Here is a 22,015-nt window from a genome sequence, read left to right on the forward strand (position 1 = left end):
GCCGACGTGTCGTACTTACAGGCTGCCGTAGAGCCTATAACAATTTAAGTCAGACACAGTTGTTCATAAAAACATACACACTACTTAGCAACACTTGTGAAAACATAAGTTCAGTAGTGTTCCAGTGGAAATTTTGACTTCCCAGATTAAAACTTAATGGCTTATTAACACAGAACAGCACTCGGGGAGGGGAAATGTGATCGTCAATCACATGGATAAAGTAGCAGTAATCACGTGATTGTCTCCCTCCCCCAATAGATCAGGCCAGGTTTGGGATTTTAAGCTTTATTGTCATTCTGCACAGCTCATGCTGAGGACCCATGTGAACAGAATCATCAGAGCAGACAATAACTTGCCTTTTTAACAAGCCACTGTTATCCAAGATATAAGGTGCCAGTGGTTACCGGCATCTACCCTAGCAGTGACTGTAAAAGTTAACCTGGCCAAACACACCAGCCTTGAGGATTCGGATGAGACTGCCATTGAGAACAAGCCAGAAAAGATCAGCCAGAAAGTGCCATGAAGAGTAAAAGAACAACCTCGGACTCTAGGCTAAATTACTACAAATGAATGGGGAGCCTGTCTGTTGATGTGTATCTAACTAGAATATAATTCATTCACTTTCGCAGTAGGGCTCTCAGGCCTGCAACTGCTGTTGGACACATCAGGTCAATATCACAGACGTCATCCTGCTGATGAGGATAACCTTTCCCACGTAAGGAACAGGAAGGCATGTAAGTGCCCTACGGGGCTGAGTATATACAGTACATGTGGTGTACATGCTGCACCAGAAGGGGGTGCTAGTAATATCAGCTACTGGAAGCACAGTTAGTGTAGCTGAACGTGGTAGGTTTATGAAGTTAATAGACCTGGAGATCAGGTACCTCTTGTATGGCACCCATGTCTAGTACATCCTGAATGTGTTGAATATTTTCATGGGAAGCCGCAGACCTTACACTACAGTTACAGTCAATTACAGTCAAGCCAGAAAAAAGGAGCCTGCATCCCAAAAGGAATTTTGCAGAAGTGAACTTCTGAAGTTATTTTATGTTAGGGCATTTTCTTCAGGAAAAATGAGTACTTTCAGCACATTTAAAATAGCATGTTAGTGACTGGGGGGAACAGAAGCTAAGTGTACCTGACGGTGGGTGTCGGCACGCTCCTGTTTGACTAACACTCCGCAGCACGAGCGGTGGCCGCACACCCCACGGGCGCCACCCACACAGAAAACAGCCGCTCAAGCCGAACTGCAAAAATGGCTGTCGTTCCTGAGTTCTAGTATTTCACAGGAATGAAGGAGGAGGGGCAAGATCCAGGCTTGTTTCTGCATGACCACTACATGTACAGCTTGCTGGGGGGGGGGGGGGAGGGGGGTCTGGACCATCATGGGCCTGGGAAGCATCCGTCTGTTTCTCCTTTCCACGGTTTCACACGCAGCCTGGTGGCAGATCCAGGAACTGCAGCAGCGAGGAAGGCAGGACCACTGCGAACAAAGAGGAGAGGTGAGCGCACTGCTGCGCGGGTCTGACGTGCGCTCCGGTCGCATGCGCGCGGGGATCTCACCGCCTGCTTTACTGCGCGTTGAGCTTATCAGCAGGCGAGCTCAGGCTCTGGATCAGCTGCTTGTCGGAGCAGGGACTGAACCCTTCGATCAGGTTCTTGTTGCAATCTCCCAGGCTGGTGCTGGGTGAATGCTTGGGGTAGGCCACCTGTCCCGTCAGGTCCAGCAGGTCCTCCAAGGCTCGGGTGTTGCTTATGCTGCTGTGATGAGCATCACTGACAGGTGAAAATCGTGGGATGGAGATCAGCTCCTCCTTGGAGACTGGGCTGCCAAAGGGAAAGGTCACCGTATAAACACAGTAGAACATCTTCTGTACAGTCTAATGGTGGCAGGATTGTCATCACCGGAAGCGGATTCTCACCTGACTTCCATAGGCTGCACCTCATCTACGGACGCTGGAGGCCCTCCCTTCATCTCCAGTGGATCCAGGTTGATGAGTGGCGTGTTGACCTGAGAGCCATTAGGTTTGATCTCCATACTGACCACTGTTCTGGGCTTCAGTGGGTCTTTTTTAAGCTGCTCCTTCACCTCCACCTTCATCTGTCCAGGCCCCTGTGCCTTCAGCTGCCCGTTCACCTCCACCTTCATCTGTCCAGGCCCCTGCTCCTTCACCTCCACCTTCATCCGTCCAGGTTCCTGCTCCTTCAACTTCTCCTTCACCTCTACCTTCAGCTGTCCAGGCCCCTGCTCCTTCAGCTGCCCATTCACCGCCATCTTCATCTGTACCGGCCATTGCTCCTTCACCTCCACCTTCATCTGTCCAGGTTCCTGTTCCTTCAACTTCTCCTTCACCTCCACCTTCATCTGTCCAGGCCCCTGTGCCTTCAGCTGCCCGTTCACCTCCACCTTTATCTGTCCAAGCCCTTGCTCCTTCACCTCCACCTTCATCCGTCCAGGTTCCTGCTCCTTCAACTTCTCCTTCACCTCCACCTTCAGCTGTCCAGGCCCCTGCTCCTTCAGCTGCCCATTCACCGCCATCTTCATCTGTCCAAGCCCTTGCTCCTTCACCTCCACCTTCATCCGTCCAGGTTCCTGCTCCTTCAACTTCTCCTTCACCTCCACCTTCAGCTGTCCAGGCCCCTGCTCCTTCAGCTGCCCATTCACCGCCATCTTCATCTGTCCAGGCCTTTGCTCCTTCACCTCCACCTTCATCTGTCCAGGTCCCTGTTCCTTCAACTTCTCCTTCACCTCCATCTTCATCTGTCCAGGCCCCTGCTCCTTTACCTCCACCCTCATCTGTCTAAGCCCCTGCTCCTTCAGCTTCCCGTTCACCTCCATCTTCATCTGTCTAGGCCCCTGGTCCTTCACCTCCACCTTCATCTGTCCAGGCCCCTGCTGTTTCAGCTGTCCGTTCACCTCCATCTTCTCTTGCCAAGTCCCCTCCTCCTTCAACTGCTGCTTCATCTCCACCTTCACTTGTCCAGGCGGCTGCCCTTTCTTCTGTCCATCCACTTTTTTGTTCACCAGTGAATCTGCCGGCATAGTTGCATGTCGTCCCTCTATAGAGCACAAACAGGTGCAAAAGTCAGAACCATGTTATGCTGAGAAAGAGCTTCTTTAAAGGGCATTATGTCATCCTAAATGAAAAAAATTTAAGTCCAACATCACAGTAATAACTGAGCTACTCAGGTCCATCTGTATCGGGTCACAATCACGTCTAGGGTTCATTCTGTGGAATGCTTTTAAAAACAAGGAAACGATATATGAAAGTAATGCCACAGTGAAACAGTGATGCGGCAATGCGACGCGTGTCAGCTGAGTGTGACATGTGACCCTGCAGAGTGACTGTTGTCATGACAGCGTCTTGGCTGATCTCGCTGCTGTCTTCAGGGTGATGCCAAAGCTCCACAGCTGACCAAGGTGCAGGTACCTGCAGGTCCTGGAAGTGCAGCTGAGGCAGGCTGAGGTAATTCTTCTCTCTGTTTAATACAAAAGAGCACGAAACCAGGGATCCTCAGTCATCATCTGCGGCAGGAGGCAGAGGAACATGATGACCAGCAGCCAAAGTGAATCTGTCACCTTCATCTCAGCGTCGGGCTTCCTAGTCCTCTTCATGATCTCCTCAACCCTCTAGGGAGAGATGGAGAGGTTCTCAGTGTCAAACATCATCTGCATACTTCACCGTACTTGAGTTCTTGTGTACCCGTCTTACGTCGTCTTCCATTGCAGAAAACCAGTTCGGAGTACAGAGGAATGTAAAAATCCCCCCGATGTTGGTCTTGCTCCACCCCAAATATCAAGGATACGTCGGATGCATCCTCGCCGAACGAGAGCAGTCCCATGATTTACTGCACCCCAAGTTCATTCTTGGACGGCGAGTTAGACCACAAGTACGGTCTTTGGGTCCTTAGTATTGAGATTCACCCGCTGAAATGTGTAACTGTATGGCTGCAGTGCATGCTGAGAATCTGCTTTACGTGGCCTGACTGCACACAGGGGAAGCACCAGACAGATCCCCCATCACCTCTCACCGTGGTCTTGCACCCACTTTTTACAGAACTGCATTTTCACACGGTGCCTTCGACTTGCTACACTAAAGAATGGGAGTTAGTAAAAGCTGCTTGCAGTGCAGTGCAGTGCAGTGCTGACGCTTTCAGGGTAACATGCTCAGTGCAGCACCTTCTTCCTCTGCAGTCTCTCCTGCTCCTCCTGCAGTTTCACCGTCTCCCGCTCCTGTCGCTGGTGCTCTGCCTCCCTCTGGGCCTCCTCCCTCTATGAAGGAGCAGGTTACAGCAGCAGTGTGACCTCCCTGTTGCATTCAACAAAACCACCATGATATCACAGGGCCTCAGACCTCTCCATGAATGTGAGATTGTTGCTCCCTATCCTGGAGCGCCCTCTGCTGTTGCTGTCTGTCCTCCCTGCCTCTGCACTCCTGCTCCCTCTTCTGCTTCTCCGCCTCCTCTTTCTGTGCCTCCATCTGTACCTTCAGTGCTTCCTCCTGTACCTTCAGTGCTTCCTCCATCTTCGACCTGTAAGACAGAAGAGGTCTGTGTTGGTACTAGTTGGTTATTCACATGCCATCGCACACACACGGCCGGTCACACACTCTCACAGCCAGTCGTACACACTCACAGTCAGTCGCATACAGTTGGACACATGCATTGATAGTCAGTCACTCACTCACAGTCAGTCGCACATACTCACAGTTGGTCACATACACTGACAGTCAGTCACTCACTCACAGTTGGTCACATACACTGACAGTCAGTCACTCACTCACAGTTGGTCACATACACTGACAGTCAGTCACTCACTCACAGTTGGTCACATACACTGATAGTCAGTCACTCATTCACAGTCGGTCACCCACTCACAGCCGGTCACAACAGTCACAGTCAGTCACCCACTCACAACCAGTCACATACACTCTCAACCAGTCACTCACTCACAGCCAGTCACATACACTCACAGTTGGTCACACACACTCACGGCTGGTCACACATTCACAGCCAATCACACATTCAACGCCGGTCACACACACCTCTCTTCCTGTTCCTTCTGAAGACGTGCTTGACGCCGCCGTTCCCCCAGCAATCTGGAAGCTTCCTCGGCATCTGTGTTCCTTACAGCAGACTTTGCCGTTGGTGAGGTTGGAAGCCGTTCTGATGTCAGAAAGAAACACCATGACGAATTAGCAGACAGCAGCTGAGGTGTAAAGCGAGTGGCCAGAGATGGAGGTAGCCTCTCACCAGCTCCACGCTCGGAGGGTAGCTCACAGCCCGGCTTCTTTGCTGGGCTTTCAGGGTTAGATAGCTTCCTCTCTGGAGGCTCCGGCTTAAATGAATTAGTTTCTGCTGTGTCACACCATGATGTTCCCTTATGAGGAATGTGAGTCATTACTGTTTTTTTACTAGGGGACTCAGTGTTTACTGGCTTCTTGCTGGGAGAGTCAGTGTTTACTGGTTTCATGTTGTGTGAGTCAGTATTCATTGGTTTATTACTGGGATACTCAATATTTACTGGTTTCTTGCTGGGAGAGTCAGTGTTTACAAGCTTATGGCTGGGAGAGTCAGTGTTTACTGGTTTCCTGCTGGGAGAGTCAGTGTTTACTGGTTTCCTGTTGGGAGATTCAATGTTATGATTTCTGAAGCCTTCAGCTTGGGGGTCCTGGGTGCGGTCCTGTTCCTTGGGGATGTTGTGTTTCCGTGGTGACAGGGAGCAGCCCTTGAACAACGACCTGGAGATACAGAGAACGTGAAACATGCTGCAAAGGCAGCCATGCATTCAGAGGCATGTTCGCAGTGTAACAGAGCTACTATAGACATGGTCGGTGTGAGGAATATCTCAGCTGCATGTTAGAGAGAGGATTCAAGCACACACACACAAACAGACACACATGTGCACAGGCACACACACACACACATTCACAGATACACTCACACACACTCACAGACAGGCACAAACTCACAGACACACATGTGCACAGTCACACACACACACACACATTCACAGATACACTCACACACACTCACAGACAGGCACAAACTCACAGACACACATGTGCACAGCCACACACACACACACTCACAGACAGACAAACTCACAGACACACATGTGCACAGCCACACACACACACATTCACAGATACACTCACAAATACCTACACAGAGACACACACTCACTTGCTTGCTGCTGGAGAGGCAGGCCGCCTGTTGGGTGTAGCAGGGGATTCGGGCCGCCTCCGGGGGGAGCCAGTGAGTGGGGAGGCCGTTCGCTGTTCTCTGTGCAGCTTCTGACACCAAAGTAGATAGATGTGTTTAGCAGAGTGTGGAAGAACGGCGTGCTGCAACCCCAGACAGTCACGATGTTTACATAGAGCACACAGAGACACCACGGGCAGGTCTCTGGAACACGGCCTGAAGGGGGCAGCACTCATTATTACATAATGTCATAACCCTGATGGGTTATGTGATACTATGGTAACACTCTAAATCTCTGTGTGGTGCTGGTGTAACACTATTTTATTCTAAAAACTGTTGTAACACCACATACAGCTGTGAAATTGTAGTTTAAACAGAAGCGTGATGTATAACATTGTGAAGAATGGCTTTTACATACATTTTATATAATAAGAACTGTGTAACACCTGTAAATACCATGTAAGATTGTATGGGATCATGTAGAGAGGACTGTATAGTACGCCTTTAATAACAAGCTGATTTGCACCTTGGGGGTGCCAGGCACTGCTGCCACCCCCCCTCCACCATCTTCCGCAGGAGAAGCCGATGTGGCCTTGCGCCGATCCGCTCGGCTTGGGGACCCACGGTAGGGGGACCGGTGGGGACTGGGTGGTACTGCACAAAGACAAACACAAACGCAGTATATTTACGAGCGTGTCTTAGGTGAAAGGTCAGAGCCCGTAGGAGCAGCAGAGAGAGGTGGGTGAGACTGTGGGCTGCTTCCAGCTCATACAGACACGCACTCCATGGACGCATGCCCTAGATAGTGTGTTTCTAGACAGAGGAGTACAGGAGAGCATCATTCATCCCTGTCAGTCACTGGACTGCAGTGCTCCTCTGGATTCCTGTCAACAGCTAGCTAGAGCCGCCCCACTCAGAATGCAGTCCTCTTTACCTGTGCAAACAGCTGCATTCCCTGGGTGATTCTGTGACTGAGCAGTTTAGGGTGTGATGGGGAGGTATGAACCATGAAGACGGCGATTCAGTTATGCATGGATACTTTTGATTCTCGTAGTTGCTTATTTGTACTACTGGTTACTCAAGAGTACTCTTGTTACTCATGGTTACTTATAAGTACTGCTGGCTACTCATGGATACTCTTGTTTTTCATGATTGCACATGTGCTCACATGTGTTACACAAGTCCATTTATCAGCTTAATAAAGGGGATAATAAAGGACAAAATGCTGAATGTGAGATGAAAAAGGAAGAAGATAGAGAAGAGAATTCACACTGCACAATGTGGTTATTAAATGTGCACAGCATTTAGAGGGATGGGGGACAGGCCACGCCTGCTCTGGGTCTTAAAGACCAAAAGTGACTAGAATGTTACTGCTGTGGGGGTTCTGTTGCCTTTGTGAGGTTTTGATACCTCTGTGAGCTTTTGTTACCCCTGAGAGATGCTGATACCTCTGTGATGCTCTGTTACCTCTGAGAGATGCTGATACCTCTGTGATGCTCTGTTACCTCTGAGAGATACTGATACCTCTGTGATGCTCTGTTACCTCTGTGATGCTGTTACCTCTTTGATGCTCTGTTACCTCTGTGAGGTTCTATTGCCTCTGTGATGCTCTGTCACCTCTGAGAGGTTCTGACTCACACACTGATACACACACTCACACATGCAGACACACACAGGCACACTTGCCTCTCTTTTTAGTGTGGCTAACAGCCACAGTAGAGGATGAAAGGCGCTTGCAGATGATTGGGCCCAAGGATGGGAACAGGGTCATGGTGGATGCTGACACATAGTCAGCTGCTGTAGAGAGATGCATGATGGGAATTTCATACTGGGGAAGCTATAGGGATCAGACAAAATTGAATCCATGCCAGGCACAGGTAAACAAAGTTTCGAGCAGAGAGGCTTCCTATCCTCAAATATAACCTGAACATCTTTTCATGGTTTTCATGGTAATTTACAACTGCAGAGTTATCCTGCAATAGGAGGTGTTACCCTCTTTTGGCATTTTATATATAAAGATTTCTCTATTAACTCTACTATATTCTTCTTCATTATAAATTGTTTATAATTCTATTATTATTTCTCACTTTTAAAGAATATGTTTGCAGTGCTGCACTGTATTTACTATTCTGCTTGAATCTGTATATTGATATTGTATATTATTATTGTTATTATTTGTTTATATGTTTCATTTATTTATTTTTACGATATGTAGCATTGGCGAGAAAGCACGCAGAGTGTCACTGTGTCGCTGTTCTATTCTATCACTCCATTTCCCAACAGTGAAAGTGACGTCCTGGCTGCTCTCTTACTGGGGGTGGGGGGGAGGCCCATCTGATCTGCTAAATGCTGTGAACACAGGGCAGCTCATTTTGTCTGATGTGACACTGGGCACCAAACCCCGTGTTCCCACCATCCTCAGGGGAACAATGAGGAGGAAGTGGTTAGAGGAATGAAGAGATGAAAAAGAAAAAGGAATGAAATGACCAATGAAACAGCAAGCTGGTGAACAGACATGTCACTGAAAACGTGGAGCACATTGTCACTCCCTGTCTCACATTGTCACACCATGTCACAAGGTGTCACATTCTGTCTCACCCTGTCACTGTTACACACTGTCACACCCTATCTAACCTTGTATCACCTTGTCGCATGCTGCCACACCCTCTCAAACACTGTCACACCCTGCCTCACTCTATCTCACACACTGTCACAATCTACCACACACTGTCCTCCTGCAAATCTGCAGCTTGACCTGCAGCCAAGGCACATGCAAGTTGAAAAACTGTGAAATCTTAAGACAATAAAGAAACTGGTTCCCAGCCTGATCAATCCTGCATGTCCTAGAAGAAAGCAGAACCCAGGGTGGGTGACACCATGGCATGAAAGTGGGCGGAGCCATGACGTGGGGTGGGTGGAGCCATGACATGAAGATGGGCAGGGCCATGGCATGAGGGTGGGTGGGGCCATGGCACACAGAGAATGGCAGGAGCTCAGTACCGTGGCTGAATTCGCTGACAGCAGGTGAGGGGGCGGCGAGCTCGGAGGGGTGGGCGGAGGCAGCGGAGAGAGGGGGCGGGACATTCTCACAGTCACCTGGGCAGCAGGCAGGGTCAGAGCAGGGCGGAGCAAAGAGAGGAGAGCATTACAAGCAGGACTGGGCACCTGTGACCAGCCAGCGGGGCAAATGATCGTAGAGGTTGTTACAGCACAGATCCAGGATCAGGCAGGGCAGTGCTTATTGTGCTGACTGGAGAAGACAGATTCAGACAGACCACCAGGTACTGATCTAGGATCAGGCAGAGCAGCACTCACTGTGCTGACCCGAGCAGACAGATTCAGTCAGGCCACTGAGCACTGATCCAGGATCAAGGGGAGCAGCCCTCACTGTGCTGACCCAAGCAGACTGATTCAGAGAGGCCACCAAGCACTGATCCAGGATCAGGCAGAGGGGCACTCACTGTACTGACCCAAGCAGACAGATTCAGATATGCCACCGAGCTCTGATCCAGGATCAGGCTGAGCAGCGCTCAATGCACTGACCACTCACACACACATATATCATTTATCTATGCTGTCACACATACATTAACAACCAATAACAGACAATCACACACAGGCCCAGGCCCATAATCTCACTCAAAAAGTCGTTCAGTCACAGAGTGCAAACACACACTAGCTTTGGGCCGCGACCCTGTGGGCTGTGGCAAGTGATGCACGTATCCCAGCATGGTGGCAGTTAACAGCACATTTTGTTGAAGACGTGACTAGTTATACAAGACATAAGAGATCATAAAAATACATGCCCCTACAGAAATGTAAACCACGTGGTCCATCAGTTGAATGTTACCCAGCATGCTCTGGGACAGCAGCCATTGTGATGGACTGCGTTCCCCAACTCAGCGGTGCAGAAGCCCCACCCCCCTTTCCAGGCGTGACTCTGACTCACCCTCCCTGCCCCAGACCCAGCGCTTGGGCCTCTGCTCCAGCTGCAAGCTGCGCTCCAGCGACCTCCTCATCAGGGCCTCCAGCCTCTCCTGTGCACCGCGTCAGGGTCAGCAGAGAGACAAGTGTCACCAGGCTGTTGTCCGTGACGCCCCTGACAGGCCAGGACAGGAGATGCGGGGCAAAATGATGTCTGACCTTTTCTTCCTCCAGCCGCTGCCTCCTCTTCTCCTCGACGGCAGCGCGGCGCAGCTCCTCCTTCTGCCTCTGCTCCTCCAGGCGCCTCCAGCGCTCCTCCACCGTCCGCTCATACTGTAACTGGGCCCTGCGCTCCTTCTCGCGGATGGCCTGCTCCCGTGCAGCTACAGCGGGCCACAGGGACCGCAGTTACCCTGGCTGTAACCCTGACCGTAATCCTCACAGTTACCCTAAACCTGACCATAACCCTGACCCAGGGTGAGTGGCTGGGATGTGGATACCGGCTCCATGAAGCCACAGGGGTAAAGAACATTCGGCTCATTTCTGATTAAATATTTAAAAGCATAGAGAATTGTAACCATAGACAAGCAACACTCTCTGCAGGAGTGTGCAGAGCCCCAGGTCTCATAATAAACCAGCACAGTGTGCAGGGATGTGCAGAGCCCCAGGTCTCATAATAAAGCAGCACAGTGTGCAGGGGTGTGCAGAGCCCCAGGTCTCATAATAAAGCAGCACAGTGTGCAGGGGTGTGCAGAGCCCCAGGTCACATAATAAAGCAGCACAGTGTGCAGGGGTGTGCAGAGCCCCAGGTCACATGATACATATGAGTCTCACCTAGGCCCCGTTCCCTCTCCTCCCGCCGTTCTTTGGCAAGGCGCATCCTGTCATCCGTCCTCAGGCACCCATCTGCGTCTGAGGAAGTGCAAACACACGCCTGTGTCTGCGGAGCAAGCTGGGCTCCCCCGGAGCCGGACGCCGTGCCCTCGCACTGTGCGCTCACACTGTGGGAGTGCCACTTACATTGTTTACCTGCCGGGCTGCTGGGATTGGCTGCCAGGCGAATAGGGGAGGCATGGCCATTGACCTGAACTCTCCTATCTTCCCCTGTGAAAGAATTAACATGAATTGACGGCTTGCTGATCATGTACTGAGTGGCAGGACAGCACCCTCTATGGCTGGAAGAAGACTACATGCCCCTCTCTGCCCACCGTATCTGGCCAGGGGAGTTTTACTTGCACAAAAATGTTCAGACGGCAGAAGAAAAGATGATTGGTTCAGAGAATTGACCAATCAGGTTGTAAAGGAGGCAGGATCAACCAATCAAATGTCTCGGTATCACCTCCTCTAGTTGCTTGCCCCTGCCTCCTCTACAATCTGATAGGTTAGCTTTCTGAACCAATCATTTTTCCTTCTGCCCTCAGAACATTTTTGTGTAAGTAAAACTCCCACAAGCGAGTTATGTTGCCACTCTGCCAAGTGTTGTTAAGGGAACTTACTGCATGCTTGGAGAAATGGAATAATCCCAAAGCCCCTTAAATCTCACCACTGGGGGGTGCTTACATTTCCCTCCAGGACTTCCCGGATTGGCCAGCAGACGGACAGGGGAGGGGTTCCCGTTGGCTGACAGTCTCCTCTCAGAAACAGGAGGTGGGGTCATCGCATCTGCCAACCCAGAGGAGCGTGTTTGACAGGGAAACAGACCTGGTTATGCATTCTGCTAATAATAATTACTGATAAAGAACTTTTAAAAAATACTTCTCCTTAACAGTTTAGGTGCTCAGTACGCCTCATACCCTTCAGTTTACAGTTTACAGATTTTTTTACTGCACGTTTTTCACAAGAAGTTCAGGTGCTTCACCTAGTCATACATCAGTATAGGCAGTTACAAGTCCTGCTTCCTTGAGCACTGCAGCCCTATGGTGTTTCATTACTTTAATCACCATGTTGCATCAACGAGAGAGCGCTGATCCACACAAACAAACAGTGCAGAAGGGGGGCAGCTTCAAAAGCAGAGTGGACTGAACGCACACCCACTGCGAAAGTCTGCAAAGAGCCACTGGATCCAGTCCAGGGTGACACAGCAGAACAAGCAGAATGGGAACGACAGCAAGATGGGACACCCCCCGTCCACACACACGGGACGCTAAGAGCTAACAGTCTTTAAATAAAGAATAAAGAATCATCTTTCCCAGCTGTTTCACTTCTGATTCAAGTCAGCTACATCGCACACTGGCATAAAGAAGTCTCACGACCCCCATTTTTCTGTCCCTCGGTAGATTTTGCCACATTGGGAACCCCTGTACGACAGATGTACGATATATCGGTTAACGTATCGGTAGCAGCCGATGTTGGTTAAAAAGCAAGATGGCGGAATCGGTCCAATGTGTAAATCATGGCTGATATTGGTTCATATATAATATTTAAAGTTGGCAGCACCGAAGCTAAAGGTGTAACTACTAAGATAATTCAGAGGATTGCATTTGACGATCCGCCATTTTCCGTAGTTCACCACGAGGATTTCGTCGGCTCATTCAGATCTTTGAACCACGCTGTGGTCTCCCAAGTTGCGTTGACGTCTCACTGCTGGTATATGATGTGGTCGCTACACACATTCACTGGATCACAGTAAGTAACGACATCGAGATCAGTTTCACTACAGATTTGTAGAGCTCGAAGGCTATTGGTATTGGTAATATTAGACGAATACATTGGTTACGATTTCCACATCAGTGCACCACTAACATTCCTCACTAACACAAACGTTCACTCACACTGGCAGGCATCTACTGGGATTCTGCTCCGGGCATATACATCGCTCTTAAGCACACGAGACACACACGCTCTCAGAAGCAGTCACTGCAGCAGCCTCTACCGGTTGCTGGTGCAGACTGACTCGATGTGAAGATGGAGGGTGGAGATATTATGGGCTGGTTTATGGGGTGTATGCAGAAAGTGGAGACGTCCGCCTTCATCAGCAACTGCTTGCCGATCAATACGCATTAAGGATATCAAGACGGAAGTTCCTCGGGGGCCACCTTGTCTATAGGCTGCTATCCGTCACTAACGTGAGCTTCAGATCCCCTGCCCACACAGGCCTGCAAATCATAGAAAGGGCTCAGCGCTAAGAAGACGTATACTAACCTACTGTCGGCCAAGCTATTCTGACTTGCTATTCTCTAAACTTGCCCTTATTACCGGCTGTATCCTTGTGCCTGTGGTTTTACTGCAGAGCAGAAATATGAGACCTGCTCACATCGGTGGCATCACCTCTAAAGCAATGAACTGAGCTACACCCAAAACGCGCATCACCCGCAGACACTCTGTCCTTCGGCAAATAGCCGATCGCGTCCCTGCATCAGCATCTCTACCTTACAGCGCAGGGACGCGACCGCATAAAAGTTCGCGGCCATACAGAACTGCACCCTTGAGGGAAAATCAAAAACAATTCCAAGATTGTCATTCGCAATTTTTGAATGTAGGCCTACATTGGTAAATGTTTTATGAATCCGCCCTTTTCATATATGTCATGAGTTTTGCTATCAGCTTGCGTTATACAAATCAGCATTTGACTTTAGATAATAAACAGCTGAAGCCAAATTTATGTTTGAGTGCGCAATCATTCTAAAAACATCTAATATGCAAATAACATGTTTTGGATTACAACGATCAAATATGAGAGGTATAATTAAGGTACAAATTTAGTTAAAAATCATTTTGCTGCAGGTACCGCAATATTTGTCCAAATAAACACGACTCAACGACAGGAGACAGCTGAGTCAGGCAGCCAGTCGCCGAGACTGCGGCGTCATTTATTGTTAAAACGTGGCTAGATGGTCCTTTTTCCGAAACCGTGCGGCTCCCCGTGAAGGGACACAATTCCCGAGATGTGTTCTTAACCATGGTTTAATTGTCATTTTACTAATATGGGACACAATAACCGAGATTTATAAAGGACAGCGTGCAGCGTCCCAGTCTCTCTCTGGTTATGAGCAGGTAATCTATGCTCATTTCTTAATGTAAAACCGAAATATGGAAAAAGGTCACTGCCGTTCTCCATGCTATTACCCTACGTAATCATGAACCACCCCGAGATCAGCATCTTCGAAAGCCCGTTCCATCGGCGTCCGGCACCTACCTCCCCTCGCCTTCCCCGGCAGTTCCGCCGTGTTCTCCGCCATGCTCACGAGCTCCAGCAACTGCCGAGATGCACGGGCACAATGTCACCTCCAGGCGGGCAGAGCAGCTGAAAAGGCCGGCTCAGAGCAGCCGCATCCTGGGCCAGCGGGTGGGGGGGGGCAGGTGTAGCTTTCGTCCGCCTCTGCGATCACAGGACGCGGCTCAAAATGCAAAATCAGAGCAGAGCTGCTGTCGGATGAAATACGAGCTTCCCCGCTTATATTGCGATTTTTATTCGACACAGTGATGGGTGGCCCAGATTATCGGCGTGAGCCCGTCTGCTCGGATGCGGGGGGTGAAGCTGAGGCGCCGCAGCGGTGCGCAGCCGCTTCGCATTACATCACCGACCGAGGGCTGATGATGACCTGGGCTGATGATGACCGGGGGCATAACGGTCCCCAAAGAGTAGCCTCTCCAGCCTCAGCCGTGCTTGTTTCCATTCTGACTTAATCCCACCACATATTCCGCCATATCATTAACAGTTCTTATTATTTTAACAGCGGTATTTCCGCGGGGGTATACAAACAAAGTGTGTGCATTGCAAAAACACTCCTGGACCATATTACAGTTACTATACTGCAGAGAACGACTACTGCGGTACTCCAAAAGGCACAACCATTCAGAGTGTCGTACGTATGTTATGTAGTAAAATTACAGGTTTCCCCCACACACAAACCCCCGACACTGGGTAGGGAGGTGTTACAATATAAATTCCTGGTAAGTGTGACGATCTCGGTCATCAAACTTCTCCGTGGAGGGGAAACCACATATGCAGTTACAGGGAGCAGGAGACAAACAGGTTGATTTCATGCCAAAGAGCATGTTTCTGAAAACTTGAAGTAAGAGGAAGATTAAGACAATAGGAAGCTGATAAAATTGGAAAAATCATGGCACCCTTGGGTGACTTCTGGCTACCTACAAGGTGACAATACAGCTTCAAACCATGTCAATAAAAAAAAGACACATCCATCCATCTTCTGTAAAGGCTTATCCTATTCAGGGTTGCGGGGGATCTGAAGCATACCACAGAGGCTATGGGCGAAAGGCAGAAGACAGACACACTTCCAGTAAAACATTAAAGAAACAGTGGTGATGATAATGATGACTGACTCCTGAGGTGACTGACTCCTGAGGTGACTGACTCCTGAGGTGACTGACTCCTGAGGTGACTGACTCCTGAGGTGAGACCAGACCACAGGGCCAGTGCAAATGTAGGCACAACTACGAACTGTAAGAGCCCATGTCATCACAGCCAGAATTTATCAAGGTTGTTGTATCAAGGTCAAGGGATTAAATTAAAATCAATAGGGTTGTGCTATCAAAGCAAAGCTCTGAATGTGAATTGAAGTTTGTTATCCAAGTCAAGCCACAGCAGTAGACTTCAGGCAGTTCGTTGTATACAGTCATCTCAAAATTCATCATTCCACTGTGTTACAAGTCAAGGGTAGACAGTTAAAAATATAGGTCTTTTAAATATGGACAACTCTAGAGAGTTGAATGACTTTTCCAGAGAAGAGCATGGCTTAAATGCATCCGTTCTGCAGGCGTAGATCCTTTCTGGGGCACCCAAGCACATTGTGTGCTGACTGTGGAAAACGTCACGAAGGTCTGGAAGCCGCTGGCGTCCCCTGCATGCACTCAGCTGCTGGGGGGTGGCCACTGTCTTAGAGGGAAGTACAGAAGCCGCCCAGGAATTAATTGAAGAGCAGCGAAAAAGAAACCTGCTGGAAATTTCTTAGGATTTTTATAATCAGGCTGCCATTTTAAAAAAGGTCAATGTACAATCGACCTAAAATAGCAGGATACAGGTCAGCTGAGAGAGACTGCTTTCTGGAACCAGCACGTACAAGGATTTCAGCGTCACCTAAAAGCTTTCAGGGGATTTGAGTGGCCGAGAATCATTGCTTAGGATATTAAACAGATTTCACAGTCTCCTTTGCCTGATTTTGTCATTTCCATTTAAAATTCTCTGATTAAAACAAATTCGATGAAAATTAAGATTTCGGAATAGTACAGATGTTCAAAGAATGCAAACATTTTGTTCTGCAGGACCTGAAAGAGGCGACTCTTCCCATTAACATTTCAGGTGCTCTAAAAAACCAACCTTAAATTTGCTCTGTCATGTAACGGATGTTTTTTTTTTCCATAATTCAAAAACACCAGGAGAATTTTAAGTCACTTTATTTAAAGGGATCCACAGAGAGCTTAGCAGAGATGTGTAGTATGAGAAACACTCTGAGCAGATGTCAAATACACAAACCTACTGAAAACAGCAGATGAGTGCAGTCTTGGTCTGCAAAGGCTGCACACTGGTGTGCATGTGGATTCACCTGGGCTCATACAGGAATACCATTTCCCAGATGTACGCAGTATATATATATATATATATACACATATAGTCTATGGCAGAAGAACTGGTCAAAGAAACATTCACATGTGAAAGTGAAAAATCGTAATAACTAGATCTAAACTGCAAAAGACCATGTAGGGAAAATATTCAATTAGTTAATCATCCAAATACGAAAAGCCACCCGACTGAACAGGGAAAAAAACAAAGCTGTTGGTTATAGCTCTGACGCAAATCTGTCATTTATTTCTATTTGCATAAATCGATCTTTAGTCACATTACCAAACTCAACAATACTGGATGGAAGGAAAGAAAAAGATCATGAAAGTGTGTTCAATACCTTGCGTTGGCATTGATACTTAGCAGGTCGATTTGGTCAGGCGTGCATCACGGCGGTAAATAAACAAAATTAACAAATGTAAAAGAGGCCTAGTTTTTACTGTAAATGTGCTGTATGCCGGGTGAAGTAAAATATAAATATATTAAAATGAAACGATGAAGGAGGCTGCGTTTTCAGCAGGAATTACATTCACATCCACTTCCTACGAAGAGACGTGAAACCAGCCCCAAATTCTTGGGGGCATCTTGTCCAGGTCCCGCCGGGAGGTACGTTTACCTCCCTTTCCTGGACCAGTCCTCGTTTAGATCTGAGGAGAGAGTAGGGATCGTTAAGCCCAGAGAGCAGGGGCGGTGCCACCAATACTGCCCCGACACCACGAACTCCAAGCCAAAAGGAGAGGGGCCACCCTATTCACACACGTGGGGTCGTATGCGGAATCCACGGCAACCTCACTGCACTTACATCATCGATATCCTCATCGTCATCACCGATATCATCGAACTGGATTTCGTCGTCGTCTCCGGGGCCAAAGGTGTCAGTCTCATTAATTTTAGCTGGAAAGGAGAAAGAGAGTAATAGGTACAAGTCACACAAACAGCCTTCAACTGCCATCCGCTGCATCCAGTTCAGTGGCTGCAGCAGTCAGTTCAGGCTGCCATCTTCTCGGTCTACCTTCTGCGCAGACAGGGCCCAGGCAGACTCACCGTGCTCGGGAAGCTCCCCGTAGGCCTTTAGACTCCGCGCTTCATCTGCATTGTACTTCAGGATAACATCAGCTTTGTTGTCCTGCAAGAGAGACGAGAGACGAGACCAGTTACACAGCCTCAATTCAGACCCCGCCCCCAAAGACTAACAGGCTAACAACGACAGCTACATTCATACAGATATCCAGTATACATGAAGTCCTAGCAGTTACTAAATTTAGGCTACAGTGGGCTGTACGTGCAGCTGGCCACGCTTCAGGCTTCCCTCACAGGCCTACCTGATAATCTCTCAGTCCCACCAGTATGATGTCAGATGTGTTAATCCAAACCTGGAAAAAAAAAGAGAACAGACAATATCTTAATGAGAAACTGTATGGTGGGAGCCAATCCCATTCAGGCGGCTGCCTATGTCAGCAGGGAGGAGCATAATTTCTGCTACTACTCAGAAGTTATCAGCCATGACCTAAAGTCTAAAGATGGGCCACAGCTGACATCTATGTCCACAGGTCAGAGAATTCTCCCGAATAACTTGCAAATTGGAAATAACTACACATAAGGTTTTAAATTGAGAATCCTAGTCTGCTACCCCCCCCCCCCCCCCCCCATACTTGCCTTATTAAAAAGAACCATGACTGTTAATTTCCACACGTCTTGGATTTAGAATGGAATAGTGATACTTCACTAATCCCCATGGGGAAATTCTCTCCTCTCCATACAGGGGCAAGTTAGTTTGGGAGTAACAGCAAAAGGGCAGCCACTTCGGGATGCCCCGGGAGCTGGGTGTTAAGGGTATCTTTCAAAGGTCCACGGACATATGACTATTCTGCCTGAGGCCTGGCTGGAAGCAGCGACCATCTGATCACAGGTAGAGAGGCTTAGCTTGCGGAGTCACACACACCAGACTGAGCAATAAGACTGACTACAGACCACTATGTGTTTAGAGTAAGGAATCCAGTCCTAAAGGAATCAGAGCTGGGCCCATTAGTGTTTAAGTAATATATATTATGTAATATATCATTAAAAATAATGGTGTTAGTTTCCATTGTTATGCTGATGATACACAATTATATGCATCTGTCAAAACAGATGATGCATCCCAGTTCTCAGGGTTAGAAGACAGGGAGGCATCCGGTGCTGGATGGCTACAAATTTCCTTATGCTAAACACACAGAAGACGAAAGTGCTGCTAATAAGCCTGCTCGAAGTCAGACTGGCAACCTAAACCTCGGTGGTCTTCCTGTTCAACTAAAGACAGTGCTCCATAATCTTGGTGTCCTTGCAGACTATAAAAAGCAATGTAACATTATTTCACTAATAAGCTGGCAAGTTGTTTCACTGTCGGCATTGGAGATATTTAGACAAAACTAAATTGGATATGGACTGAACTTTCTGGGTATGCGGAAGGTTTGGACGCGATTGGCCGTCCCACTTTTGCTGGTGTTACAGTTCCAAATTCTGAGACCAGCTTTTCTGTCGTGCTGTATTTTCTGGCCTAGGACCAGCTTTTTGCAGTGGAAACACACCAGGCACCGGCTCTGTGTTCGTGGAAACGAGGCATCATATGGAACCAAAATGGATGTTGCGGACAGGAAACTGGAGCCCAAGAAACACAATTTTGACTTAAAGTCCTCGTTTGTACGTCTTAAATTTCGTAAGTTGAAAGTTTGTAAGTAGAGAAGCGTCTGTAATCTGTATAAATTCAGCGCATCCTTGTTTCTTAAAATCGGTTAGCACAAAGCAACATGCTACTGTTTTGGTAAATCATGGAAGCGATAAGCACTGAAGTGGCGGCGAAGAAAGGGACAGATCAACAGCCACAACATCTTTAAAAGAGGAGATATTCTGGATAAACAAAAGATGTCAGTGGTGAGGCGGTGTTTTCTACAGTCTAAAATCTGACACGTTTGCGAAACAAAATTTTAGGTGTCACAATACACATCTCCATTAATATTTTAGATGAAGTACTAATCTGCTTACCAAATTGGGGGTGTAAGTAAAAGACTGTATAGTACCGAAAAGCCGTTGTCCAGACAAATATTTTGCCATTTCTCTAAAACCCTGGTGATTATTGCACGTGCCATATTATCACGGTCCAATTTCGTGCAGTACAACTCCAACTTATGCTGCCATAGCCAGAGATGACAGAGCTTACAAACTGCACTCAGCTAACTGCTTGCACTGCTTCTAGTCTCCTCTGCCTTCGCGAATGTACTTTTTGAGTCTGGTCCCTCCCAAGGTTTCTTCTGTCTAGGGAGTTTTTCCTTGCCCCCGTCGCTCCTGACTTGCTCTCTGTGGGCATTGGGCAGGGATGACATAAAGTGCTTTGAGACGATGTAATGCTGTGAAAATGCGCTATACAAATAAAACTGAACACTCTACTGAGAGGAAATGCTTATCCGCTAGCGAGTGCTGGCGGTCTGCTGTCCACCAGTACAGTCAGCTCCAAGAGTGTCGGATCACCTTCTTCCTGAGCTTCCCCCGGATGTGACAGAGCCTCTTCACACCATCAAAGCACATGGCCTCCAGTCGCCCATTACCCAACATCTTGATGACCTGTGCATATTCTAAGGAGGGATAGGAAAAGCGAGATTAACCTCCTGCTCTGCATCACTGTGTAGGCAAATGCACGGCCGTAGATGTGGTTGTCCTCACCTTGTCCATCCTCCTTGAAAACCAGCTCTCTCTTCTCAGACTCATTTTCGTTTTTACCACGTCTTCGGTTCTTACCTCCCTTACCTGCACGGAGAAGGAAAAACAGCAAGGAGAAAACCTGACAATCGCAATTCAGTCTCACCACACAAGTGGAAAACCTTTAAGAACAACAAGGCACCTTACGGCCTATGTCACACACACAGTAGTAAAGCAGACTAATGACAGGCAATTTCCCCGAGTTAAACTTTATGCTTTCCCTTATATGACACTCCAGCTGTTCCTGTGTCGGAGCATTATTATCTTGTAGTGACTGTCCTGTCCACACTCCAGCGCGGGTTTTCTTAACAAACCACTCACGGGTGTCTCTAATGAACAGCATAACAAATGCAGAGCCAGATGAGAGACGGGCGGAACCCGATCCCTCGGGCCGTGTATGATAAGGCCTTCTAGCCAACCAGCCGGACCTAAATACACACACTGATCTATAAAGTCACCCAGTGAAAGTTATTTTATTGTCAAATGTACAAACTTGGGTCAGGCTAGCAGGCTAACTGGCTAAATCCAAATTAAAATCAATCCCCAGGCCACGTTCCTCAACGCAGCTCGAATCCTGCCTTTTAGGATACAATGAAAAACTAGCAGTCTTTACCTTTATTCTTCGGCATATTTTTACTAGTATAGTAAACCTAGGTCCGTATTTATGTTAGTGGGATTGTCGTAAAAACAGAAGAGTAACGGCGCGTACGGCTCTCCTCACTCTCAGGAAACGGCGCACTCCGTCTTAGCACTGTACGCATGCGCACAAATGACGCCGCAACAAAACTTTATTTATATCCTCCCAATTTTTTTAGATGTAAACTTTATTTAAAGCTTATGTAGATACTGGCCATTAAAATATAACATTACTTGTCCAGTTAAAAGATATTTTGAGCTTGTTAGAGCCATTCCTGTTGCTTTTGCAAAGTTGATTAAATGAATTTCACAGTACTCGACTTTTATCCCAAGCACGGGCAATACAAGGATAGGTGACTATATTTTTTGGGATAAAAAAATAAAATAACAAAAGTACTAGGTTGGTCATTTCAAAAGTATTCTCCCCTCCTGCAGATTAAAAATTGTTGTTTCTTGAATTAATTATTAATGTAATGCTATTGGCGTTTTTGGATTGCTTTAAATGGCTGGCAGTTCAACGAAATTGATATTCAAAGTTTTGAATACATTAATATAAAATTAGGTCTTTTTTTTATAAGATAATGACATTGAATACTTTTGTAATATTACTCTCATTTTAATTGCCAAGCATAATATTTATAAATGCAGATTTTTGGGGATTATACCAAATTTTATAATGACTGAAAATTACTGATTGTTTAGAGTATCAGAGAAAATGCATGACAGTAATACGAGAAATTGCTTTTTTTCCAAAAGGAAAATCGCCCTTTACTTTGGTTTACATGTGTGTTATAGTTGCTGCTTGGTACAATGTTAAATAGCTGAGTTTGTTAAATGTGCATCAATAAAAAAGATTATTGTTTTTAGAAATTAGATTAATGGATGTTTAAGAAACCTCGAGTCAGCAAGTTTTTGTTAAAATGACGTGTTTAAGAGGAAATACATAGTCTGCTAAATATGTAAAATGTAATGTACATATAGCAAAGGAAAAAGAAT

At 47.5% G+C, this 22,015-nt stretch overlaps 2 protein-coding genes across 15 annotated transcripts; both read right to left on the reverse strand.

The window, feature by feature from the left end:
• Positions 1–269: 269 nt before the first annotated feature.
• map7d2a (MAP7 domain containing 2a) lies at positions 270–14,770 on the reverse strand. Of its 14 annotated transcripts, XM_048994608.1 has the most exons (19): positions 14,264–14,770; positions 11,689–11,790; positions 10,963–11,232; positions 10,348–10,511; positions 10,154–10,241; positions 9,205–9,300; positions 6,731–6,858; positions 6,187–6,296; positions 5,254–5,741; positions 5,046–5,166; positions 4,356–4,533; positions 4,181–4,273; positions 3,581–3,631; positions 3,432–3,480; positions 2,666–3,060; positions 2,354–2,401; positions 1,923–2,221; positions 1,564–1,827; positions 270–1,483 (listed from the first exon to the last, which is right to left on the reverse strand). In XM_048994608.1, the coding sequence occupies exons 1-18, from the start codon at positions 14,304–14,306 to the stop codon at positions 1,572–1,574; spliced, it is 2,979 nt and encodes a 992-aa protein (XP_048850565.1). In that variant the 5' UTR covers positions 14,307–14,770; the 3' UTR covers positions 270–1,483; positions 1,564–1,571. The 14 variants fall into 14 exon arrangements, with proteins under 14 accessions (XP_048850565.1, XP_048850567.1, XP_048850566.1 ...); XM_048994610.1 differs by lacking the exon at positions 2,354–2,401 and having other exon boundaries at positions 1,923–2,137; positions 14,264–14,769; XM_048994609.1 differs by lacking the exon at positions 2,354–2,401 and having other exon boundaries at positions 1,923–2,173; positions 2,570–3,060; positions 14,264–14,768.
• Positions 14,771–16,469: 1,699 nt separating this feature from the next.
• On the reverse strand, positions 16,470–21,140 carry LOC125719850 (eukaryotic translation initiation factor 1A, X-chromosomal). Its single transcript, XM_048994655.1, has 7 exons — positions 20,997–21,140; positions 20,348–20,431; positions 20,156–20,259; positions 17,974–18,024; positions 17,696–17,777; positions 17,454–17,545; positions 16,470–17,298 (listed from the first exon to the last, which is right to left on the reverse strand). Exons 1-7 carry the CDS (start codon positions 21,010–21,012, stop codon positions 17,293–17,295), a joined length of 435 nt encoding a protein of 144 aa, XP_048850612.1. The 5' UTR covers positions 21,013–21,140; the 3' UTR covers positions 16,470–17,292.
• Between the last annotated feature and the right edge of the window lie 875 nt (positions 21,141–22,015).

Source organism: Brienomyrus brachyistius, chromosome 24 (assembly GCF_023856365.1).
Source record: "Brienomyrus brachyistius isolate T26 chromosome 24, BBRACH_0.4, whole genome shotgun sequence".
Classification (NCBI taxonomy): domain Eukaryota; kingdom Metazoa; phylum Chordata; class Actinopteri; order Osteoglossiformes; family Mormyridae; genus Brienomyrus; species Brienomyrus brachyistius.

Coding starts and splice junctions, on each gene's coding strand:
- map7d2a (XM_048994597.1), bottom strand. CDS start 14,306: ATGGCGGAGAACACGGCGGAACTGCCGGGGAAGGCGAGGGGAG. Junction 11,233..11,688: donor GGGAAGTCCTGGAGGGAAAT/GTAAGCACCCCC, acceptor ATTCTTTCACAG/GGGAAGATAGGAGAGTTCAG. Junction 6,859..9,204: donor TGTCAGCGAATTCAGCCACG/GTACTGAGCTCC, acceptor GTCTTTGTGCAG/TACCACCCAGTCCCCACCGG.
- LOC125719850 (XM_048994655.1), bottom strand. Junction 20,260..20,347: donor TTTCAAGGAGGATGGACAAG/GTGAGGACAACC, acceptor ATCCCTCCTTAG/AATATGCACAGGTCATCAAG. Junction 18,025..20,155: donor GGGGGAAGCTCAGGAAGAAG/GTGATCCGACAC, acceptor TTTTTTTTCCAG/GTTTGGATTAACACATCTGA.